At 43.8% G+C, this 10,683-nt stretch overlaps 1 protein-coding gene across 2 annotated transcripts in view; it reads right to left on the bottom strand.

Annotated features, from left to right (window-relative positions):
• TOX3 (TOX high mobility group box family member 3) overlaps positions 1-7,864 on the bottom strand; it is a 93,310-nt gene extending 85,446 nt beyond the window's left edge. For both annotated transcript variants that reach the window (XM_032805377.2, XM_032805376.2), the window contains exon 1: positions 7,035-7,864. In XM_032805377.2, coding sequence (XP_032661268.1) covers positions 7,035-7,136 — 102 coding nt within the window. In that variant the 5' untranslated portion in view covers positions 7,137-7,864. The remainder of the gene's footprint in view (positions 1-7,034) is intronic.
• Between the last annotated feature and the right edge of the window lie 2,819 nt (positions 7,865-10,683).

Below are 10,683 nucleotides of genomic sequence, written 5' to 3'. Positions count from 1 at the left end.
ATTGTGCTAGGCACTGTGCAAAAATATCATACAGTAGAAACTCAGTTACGAAAACCTCAGAAATGAAGGCTGTTCATAACTCTGAAACGTTGGTAACTCTGAACAAAACATTATGGTTGTTCTTTCAAAAATTACAACTGAACATTGACTTAATAGGGCTTTGAAACTTTACTATGCAAAAGAAAAATGCTACTTACCCTATTTTTTTTTAGTAGTTTACACTTAACCCAGTACTATACTGTATTTGAGGTTTGTTTGTTTGTTTGGTCTCTGCTGCTGCCTGATTACGTATTTCTGGTCCCAAATGAGGTGTGTGGTTGACTGGTTAGTTCGTAACTCTGAGGTTCTACTGTGAATGGCAGTCCCAACCAAAGAGCTTACAATCTAAAAGAAGTTTACTCACACGCACAAGCATTTGTGGTAGAATGTAAGCGATTACCTGTAATACTGCTACCAAAATGTCACCTCACTTCCTCGGTAGAACTGAACATGATCATCTTGTATCAAAGAATAATATTTAAAGTAAACAATCGTATGAGAACAGGTCTCAAAAGGATATTTAAAAATAATTTTCCTTGTTCTTGGAAATATTTTTATGAGAATTAATGTGTTATAAACTGTCACTTCAAATTTTTAAATGAAACCCATTTGGGCTTTTCATATGCCATATTAAACATACTTCAGAAAACCTTTAACAATAAACTATCGCACTTTACTTTTCTCATACTATTGTACTTAATTAAAAGTCCTTGCTGATTAAATTGTAATTAGTTGTAACGAAACTTGCTGATAAATCATCAAGAGAAAACAGCTTCTGCTATGTTTAAAAACAGCTTCTGCTACTGTTTTTAAAAACAATTTCTCCCTGTGTCATACATACAAATGGTTTATTCAATACAGAAATTGCATTATTTGAAGAAAAAATTATACACTGCACAATCCAATTAGTGTCACCACTATGCACAAGCTCCTTCAAAACAACACAGTTCTTTGTAAAGTTGCTGCCCTTGACATATAGGGGGCTTGTTTTCTAAGCTAGCTGTTCAAGAAGACTCAAGTCATGAAAAGCTGAAGATCATTCTTCAGAAAGACAACGTACTGCAAGAGCTAGTGATGGCACAAACTGTAATTTTTATTCTACTTTTGGATTTTCACTGTTCCTCGTGAAGTCTCTATTAGTAAAGCTCCCTTGCTTGACAAAGGTTTCACTAATATCAGAATTCATGTCTCTTTGGAGCAAAGGGAATCTCAGATGGAATATTCTTGGTCTCCAGAGGTCAGGGGGGACATTTTGCACTATTCTGTGGTTCCCCACAGAAGTTGCCTGTACAGTGCTGAAATGCTGACAGATCTGTTTACCATTTTGGGTAAGTGACAATTCACTACATTTGTCAGCTGTCCAGGAGGATCACTGAACTATACTAGTGATAAAATGGCAATCCAAAAAGAGGTGATAAGGGGAGAGATCACAGACCCTTATTTGAATTGTCTCCCATCTCATAACCCTTGTCTTTAGATCAGTTGTCTGGAACATGTGGTGAAACCTATGTTTAATGATCAGCGTAAACATGACTGAGCAGCAGTAGAGTGCTACAGACAACTTAAAACTCATATTTCTCTCTGAAAACGCACACTGCTGCCTATGTCTTAAGGCATTCAGCTTATGTGCCTGGGATCCTCAGCCACCAAAAGGAAATAGAGTTTTCCTTTCATTCACTACTGTACAGCCAGCCTAAAGGCTCCTCATGACCCAGGCTACTGCTGTCTCTGTAACTCTCTTAAAATATAGGATAAACTCATTGTTAAACCCATAAGATACAAGATATTTTCAGCTAAAAACATCCAACTCTGGCATCAAAATAGGCACCCAGATTTGAAATGTTTGACCTTCAAGAGCATCTATATGGAATAAATACACTGTATTTCAATAAAAATGTAAACTGTTAAATAATGCAGCAAATTTTGTTCAGTTCTGGTATGATAATTCACTTAAGCACCAGGCTGTGGTGCTTTTTTTTTTTTTTTTTGGTTTATTTTTTTAAAAGCACCATAAAATTGTGGCTGCTATACAGACTTCCTTATTCTCTATGAAAAAAGTTCCATAAATATTTTCAGTTCAAGTCATGTAATCTATTCAATAACTGGAAAAAGTTTATTTAGATTAAAAAAAAAACATTATACTATAGTCTGCGTCCAAAATTACTTTCAATCAGCAGAACCATAAAAGGGAGCAAGACAGAAGCAGAATGTGTAACAGTTGGTCTCTTTCAACTTTTAATAATTTTTTTTACAACTCTTTCGTGGTGATTTTTTAAGTGCATATAAATATAACAGGCCTGAACTAGAATGAGGCATATTGCAGTCCCCCATACAATTCTACCAGAGATGGATCTCCTCCTTGAGAACCACCAGAAGCCCTAACACACAGAGGGGCAGGTTATGTACTTTGACTACCCAACTACAGTCACACCTGTATGGAAAATTTATGAATTACTGGCCCAATCCTGAAAAGCATTTAAGCACATGCTTCACTTTAAATATGTAACTAATCATATTGAAGTAAATGAGATTGAGTATGGACCAGATAAGGCACTGGTCTAAATTCTTGGTTCTATTCCTGGCTATGCTGGTGACCTTGGACAAATCACTTCACCTTTCTGTGCCTCTGTTTCGCCTATTGCTCTTTAGCTATTTATTTTGTAAGCCCTTTGAAGCATACTATGTGCTTATACAGTGACTAGCAAAATAGAATCCTAATCTAGAAATATCTAGAAGCTACTATAACACAAACAACAATACTTGGACTATTCTAGTACTTGAAGTTAAACTTGTGCTTAAATACATTGCAGGAGGGGCCTATCTGATTTCCAAAACTCATAGTCTTCAAAATCAAAGAGAGAAGGGATAGCTCAGTGATTTGAGCATTGGCCTGCTAAACCCAGGGATGTGAGCTCAATCCTTGAGGGGGCCATTTAGGGATCTGGGGCAAAAATCTGTTTGGTGATTGGTCCTGCTCTGAGCAGGGGGTTGGACTTGATCAGGGTTTCTCAAACAGAGGTCACTGCTTGTGTAGGGAATGCCCCTGGCAGGCCAGGCCAGCGTGTTTACCTGCCCCGTCCCCAAGTCTGGGACAATGGGAGCTGCAGGTAAACACACCAGCTTGGCCCTCCAGGGGCTTTCCCTACACAAGCAGTGACACCTGTTTGAGGAAACCCTGGACTAGACGACTTCCTGAGGTCCCTTCCAACCCTGATACTCTATGATTCAAGGTGCTACCTTGGAAATAATTACCACAACACTGAGTAACCAACAGGGTGACATTAAGCTTGAGAGTACCAACTTTTAGAGGCTGTTCTGGTGGAACAAATCAAGTTAGCCTTCTTGTGTACTGCATACCTGCAGATTCAGGGTTACATTATGACATTTATACCAGAGCTCTGTTTAGGAGTAGGCAGAGTCACATGGACTTCAGAGGAGTGACAGAGAGATTGTCCCTAAGGCAGAGGGTGAGAGCAGTATGTTAGAGTGAGAATTCTGCTCCAGTGATTATCTTTATAGTGTATTTACCCAACATCAGTCCTTGTGTTGACATTTTTAGACATTATAACTCAACAATTAATTTGCAGTGGCTGACTCATGAATCGTCAACTACACTTTTTAATCATACTGGCAATATTTTCATAGAAACTGTGTTGTTTATGCAGTGATATGTTCCAACATGAAACCATTTTACTTGTAATCACACCATTTTTTTCCACAGCAACTCAGTTGTCGCAGGTAATGTCATTGGCATATTACAAGAAGAATATGAATACAGATTGTAATAATGAGGCAGAGTGGTCGAGTGGACAGGGAATTCAGCTGGGAGTCTTCAAGACCTGGGATGAAATCCTGGCCACACTGACGTCAATAGGAGATGCACCATTGACTTCAATGGTGCCAGGATTTCACCCTTGAGTTCTATGCTTTCAGTTGAGCCCAGTGATTAAAATACTTTATTTTGCCTAAGTATATCTGGGGGGAAAAAATCCTTCAAAACTAAACTTAATAAGAAAACTTGAAATGATGCATATATTTTAAGGCCAGAAGCAGGGCTGCCCGGGGGGGGGGCAAGTGGGGCAATTTGCCCCAGGCCCTGGGCCCCGCAGGGGCCCCCATGAGAGTTTTTCAGGGGCCCTGGAGCAGGGTCCATCACTCGCTCAGGGGGCCCCAGAAAACTCTCACAGGGCCCCCAGAGCTTCTTCCGCTCCAGATCTTCGGCAGCAATTCAGTGGCGGGGAGGGGTCCTTCTGCTCCGGGACCCGCCGCCGAAGTGCCGGGTCTTCGGTGGCAATTCAGCAGCGGGAAGACCCTAGGCCCCCTGAATCCTCTGGGTAACCCTGGCCAGAAGGGCTTATTGTGATTGTCTAGTCTAACCTTCTTTTGTGAACTCTGATTTTAAGGGGTGGGGAGTATATTTTCCATGCAGGAGAGCAACTACTAGACGAGCTATTTAGTGTAGGTTGAAGCTGAATCTAACTTACCACAAAAAAAGAGCCTCCCTTATAGGAACTCAATCACAGATTGCACTTCTGTTCTTGAAACACCTGCACAGTATGCTATTGCTTTCCAGACTGATCCTAACAGGAAATGATACCCACCAATCCCAACAACATCTCTAGGAACTGTGGGTGCACACATCCGCTCAAGATCAGGCCCCTTAATATGCAAAGATTTATCTGTAACAACTCACACAATGCAGATCTATTACAAGTTCCCCTCTGGTCATAAAAACATCTTCTGCTATAGGTTGAAGCTTGGCCTACTAGTCTTTACCAAAACTGTGTTAACAAGTACAGAAAAATGGAACTTGCATTAGGTTTTCCAAAAATCTTACAGGTAAAGAAGCTGGTTACTTCTAATGTTTGCTGCATATGTGCACTATTTCCTTTCCTGCCCACAATAAAAATGTAATCAGTATGGTGATTTTAGATGTGACCTTTATATGCATGTGCACCAACGGAGTTTACACAACAAACTTCTGGTTTTGGAGCTATTCAAGATTTTGGATGTAACAATCACTGAATCAAGAAGAATTTACACAATATCTGTAGTGGCTCCTGAAATAAGTACATGAGGTGTATAATACAATAAAAATGTTAATGAATAAATAAATTTATGTCAAGTAAATGACTCAGATTTTCAAAATTAGTTGGTGTACCAAACAACAGTGCATATTTACTAGGCATTTTAGCATTTCTGAAGCCTTTAACAGCATTCAAAGCTTGACACTCATGTCATCTTCATGTTTTCTTTTAAAATTAACTATTAACAAAGCAGCATGCCAATAGCCTCTGTGTTGGATTCGCTGAGAGCATGCGCAATGAGTGAGTCATGTACATTTCCCCGGAAGTCTGTTCTACATCTCCCAGTGAAAGTATATCTGTTTTGAATAGCAAGGCAGCCCCCTAAAAAAGCACTCACATGCTTCAACATTGCAGCAACTGAAGTTAGAATTATTATTTGAAGAGGAACAGAAAAGTATACTTGTGATAGCCACTTGTATTTTTTCATGAGAAAGTTTCACCATACTCAGATATTGTTCCATCCATTTATTTTGATCTCAAATTATTTCTCCCTTAAAGTTATCTCTGTGTTTCCTCAAACTTTAATCAGGCATTCGCAAAGGATTCTAGAAACAGTGTTAACATAAGTTAACACTTTGAGCAGCACCCTTTCTTTCCCCAACATTTCATACAGTACATCACAAAAGGCCCCAGAGGTTGGGCAAACACAGCACCAGGAAAAACACAGTGTGAAAGGGATCTTTATGTGCATGTGAGAGGGCCCAGTGCTAATAACTCAATGTGCTATTGACACATCGCAGTGCAAACAGCTAAGTCTTTTTCAAAATAGCATGAGTCACAGTGTCATTCTTAAACTTTGCATTTTCCAGATTTTGGTAATTTGTGAAACAAATTGTCTTTATATTATTTAAACACATATTTTGTGAATAAATTGAGCCATTGGGTTCCAGAGTGGTAGCCATGTTAGTCTGTATCAGCAAAAACAATGAGGAGTCCTTGTGGCACCGTAGAGACTAACAAATTTATTTGGGCATAAGCTTTCCTGGGCTAGAACCCAGTGGGGAACATCTACTCCTGACTAGCAACATCTGTTCTGAAATCCACACAAGCCACAAGAAAGGTGTGAAAAACAAATACAATTAGCAGTACTGCAACTTCTTTGACAGTATCCAAATCAAAATGTTTATTCCCTTTTAAAGTTAGCAGCTGAGGTACATAAACCTCTAGATAATCCTCTATTTAGACACTCGACAAAACTGATCTGAAATAATCTGAAAGAACAGAATGAACGAGTTATTAAAATGTCTTTCTTTCCTTCCATAACAGAGATGCACTGTCTTGAAGCACCATTTCCATCAGAACTCTGCTATAACATAACACTGGGAGCAGAAGTGGGTCCAGCCCCTGAAAAACTTCAGAAGCGCTGGTCCTGGATAGAAATCCCACTCTGCTACTACGGACTCAAAGAAGCTGTCCATTGTTCCCGACATGCGGGGAAAAAAAGCAGCGCATCTTAAAGTTATATTTTAAAAAAACTAAAAAAGATCCTTTGCCCAGATGAAAACACTTGGTTCCTTAGTAATTCTCTTGTGGCCAATGAAACGCTACAAGCGGTAACATGATGTAGCTGTTCAAAGTGTAACACATTTGTGTTTACAGATGTAAATACAACATTACAAAGCTGTGCCTTTCAGACTGGGGGGAGATGGAAATAGTCTCACAGAGCAAAAATCACAGCGGCTCTCTCATCAATGCATGCCATGGGGGAAAGTGAGCATTTAAACTTTTTAAGGACATTGTGTCCCATTTTGCAGTTTCGAAAAGCAAGTTTTAACGTGCTGGATCAGTACTTAAAATTCCCACCTCCGGATACCCCCCCCCCCCGGCATACACCAAACTCTGATACATACAGAGATATGCAATATAACAGCAATCTGAAGAATAATGAATAAGAGCAGAAATGTTCACCTTGTTGTAGCTGTAGTAACCCAAACACTGGGCAAAGTCCAGATTGGAAGGGTCTCCGGGAAGAGAGCTACCAGCTGCAGCCGGGTAAAATCTTACATCCATGCTGGGGGTGGTTTTGGTCCAAGTGCACTTCGAGAAAAGCGCTGGGAGGTTATAACAGATCCACCTTTCAGTTCCCTTCCCTGGATCTCTGCTTCAGGGAAAGGACCAAGTTGCTGGAGCTAGCGTGGGAGCCGAATCTTCCTTCGAGGCAAGGGGGACAATCAGGGGAAGGGACCGGGGGAGGGCAGAGCTGGAGAGAGAAGAAAGGCGCTGGGAAAGTGCAGGTAAACAAGGGAGAGGGAGGAGGTGGAGCAGCCCAGGTAGGTGTCTCTCTCTGCCGGGGTGGCGAGGCAGGAGGGGCTGCTATGGTTTGAGAAAGCTCAGTGCCAAGCCACAGGGTTCGCCTCTGCCTTCGGGAGCAGCTGTACACAAAGAAGCCACGCGCCCGGCGCTGATAAAGAGGCTCTCCCCACTGCGCCCTGCCTGCCCCAGGAAGGGGCTGCTGAGCTCTGCCCGGGGCTCGCTGGCCAAAGGGGGAACAAAAGGCTGCCCCGCTGCCGGGGGGAGGAAGCAGGGTCCCGCGCACCCCTCTGCCCGCAGACGATCCAAGCCCCTCGCCTGGCTGCAAGGCAAGCAGGAGAGAAAGAGCTGCCCAGCCCCGCTGTCCGGGAGGGGGTGAGACCAGGCTGGGTTGGGTGGGAGAGGGCGCTGGCGAGGGGGGAAGGCTCCCACCCCCCTCGGCTACACTGAGTGGAGTTCAAAGTGCCGGAGAAGCAGAGGAGCCGCCACCGCTGCCGCTACTGGCACCGCTCCCCAGGAGGAATGAATAAGTGAAGCGGGTGGAACAAGGGACTGGGGCCCCTCCCCGCGCCCGCGCTCCCACCCCTCCCACGGCGAGCAGCTGGCGCTCCCTGCGCCCCGGCTGCCTGCCAGCGCTCCTCCACACGGAGCCCGGGCGCACGCACAGCCGGACTACAGGACAGTGCGCACGCACGCACACTGCGCGCACACTCGGGGAGCATGTATAGGGTCAACAGGCTGCACAGACACCTGCACACCCACAGCTAGATACAGAGCAGAGACCCAGCCAAAAAGTGCGCAGAGGCTACTGCACATCTATCCATGGAGTGCATTGGCAGTGCCACACAATGTTTGCACAGATAGACACACACACCCTGCACACAGAATATAGTGCATGCACATACCTCATCCAATACCAAGTGTGGAGTGAATAGTGAAAGCCCCATGCTTGCACACAGTCACATATATAGGGTACCGCACATACCCAATGTGCACTCACAGTCATAAATACAATGCACAAGGCTTAAAGCTACAGTTGAAGTGTTATGTAAATGCTTAAAATATTAACAATGTGCACACACAGTGCCCAATGTGTGTACTGTGAACACATAAATGAAGCAAAGTGCATACAGACAGAACACACCACTACACATGCAAGTGTACATAACCTACTCAAGGTAAACATTATAATGCAAAGTTCATGCAAAGTGTACAATGCATTCATTCACACATAGTGAACAGTTTGTACATATATACACACACATGCCTACCCCTCCCCATTGCTCTGATCCATTCTTCCCTTTCCCCACATCTATTCCTCAGTTTCCCTTAATCCACATGCCCATGTCTCCCCACCTCTTTGAGTCCTTCCTGCTCCTCCATTTCCCACCTTGTTTTTCCACTTTCATAGTTGCCTCTTACTCAATCACCACTCTAGGAATCCCAGAGCAGACTACCATTTCCCTAGCAAGATCTTCTCCTTTCCTTCCTCCTCAATGCTTTCCATATCTTGTATCTAGAGACACAAGACCATTATTCATTTGAAAAAATTCTAATAATTTTCCATACTATTTCCTTTAGTTTGTTTTCATTTGACAAACTTTCTTTCCTTTTATTTATTTTTGGTCTTGTTTTGTATTCAGAAGGTATTCCAATAACTAGATGTAACCGGACCTTTCAATTCCTGTCCTATTTTCTTGAAAGATTGTAGGTGAGTAACTTCCACCACTGCATTTTTTTAAATTGCAGCTTGTTTTGTAATGTATTTTATTGATTCATAGTGATATCTTGCTAGCTGAACCTGGACGTAGAAGAAAGAAAAAGATTCTTCTAGCATAATATCAGATTAAGGCTTTCAAACATAATAGCCTGCCCACAGAATCTCTCTCTCTCTCTCTCAGATTCTTTGGAAGGCAATGTGAAAGGGAGAACAGTAATCTAAATATGTTTACTCAACCATAGTCACCACACTATTGGATCTGCTGTCACATAGAGATCTATGGAAGCTTTTGTATCCCAAAAATGTTAGCCACAGAACTTTTAAACAAGACCCTGTATGGTAGTGTAGCAGGGTGGACCCCTGCTCCTGCCCAGAAGGGGTTAAAAACAGCCCCGAAAGGGCGCTGTAGCTGGGGAAAGCAGCCTTTAGGCTGCTTTGATTGGGGAAGTGGCTGCAACTGGGGCCACGCCCCAAACGGAACAACAGGGCCTTATAGGAGGGCCAGGGAAGCCAGAAGAAAACAGTCTCTCTCTGGGCTGGTCTACACTACGGGGTAAAATCGATTTTAGATATGCAATTTCAGCTATGTGAATAACGTAGCTGAAGTCGAATATCTAAAATCGATTTACTCACCTGTCCCCACCGCGCGGGATTGATGTCCGCGGCTCGCCATGTCGATTCCGGAACTCCGTTGGGGTTGGTGGAGTTCCGGAATCGATATAAGCGCGCTCAGGGATCGATATATCCCGTCTAGATTAGACACGATATATCGATCCCCGAGCAATCGATTTTAACGCGCCGATATGGCGCGTAGTCTAGACGTGGACTCTGACTGGAGGAGGAGACAGGCCTGGCTACTTGGAAACTCATCCAGGGGACCTAGAGGAAGGCAGGGCTGGGGAAAGGCCTTAGGAGCGGGGAAGCCCTAGGCCAGCAACTCCCCAGGCTGTAGGGCCTAGTTCTAGGTCTCCTAGGTACTGGGCTTGCAGAGGGGCAGCCGGAGGGTGGGTGAAGGCAGCCAGTCCAAACCCCGTTGCCTATGATGAGTGGCTGATACTGCAGTCTGCCCCAGTGAACGTGGGCTAGATGGAGACTGGGCAGTAGCCATCTACTGAGGCAAAGTGGAGATAGAGGGTGGGGGTCCCCTGGGAAGGGGAAACCCTCAGAGAAAGGGGTGACTGCTTGGGGGCAGCATTTCATGTAAAAGGGCACCGGGTCCAGGGAGGGACATGGTGCCAGAGAACAGGTGGATCACCAGCCTGCAGAGGGCGCTCCCAGCTGGAAACCAAGTTAATTCCTCGAAGACACCAGCAGGGGGTGCCGCAGGAGTGAGTCTGCCCCTTTACAGGTAGCATTCGTATTTCTGTACAGTTGTTGTAGGAGGGGACATGTCTTGTACATCTGCTCATTTTACCCTTCATAAAACCAGATGACAGAAAAACAAAGGGTTCTTGTGACCCCAGACTGTGAAGGAGCCAGGGACAGAGAAAAGATGGATCTGTGGATCCAGAAGAAGGTTGCAGCCCCTCCTCTCCTAACTTCCAGCAGTTAGGAAGCTGAGGAAGCCTATCTTTGAGCATAGGTCCA

This window comes from Chelonoidis abingdonii, chromosome 19, assembly GCF_003597395.2.
Source record: "Chelonoidis abingdonii isolate Lonesome George chromosome 19, CheloAbing_2.0, whole genome shotgun sequence".
NCBI classification, from domain to species: Eukaryota; Metazoa; Chordata; order Testudines; family Testudinidae; genus Chelonoidis; species Chelonoidis abingdonii.
Note: the sequence above shows the minus strand (reverse complement) of the source record. Positions and strands in the feature narration are given on the sequence as shown.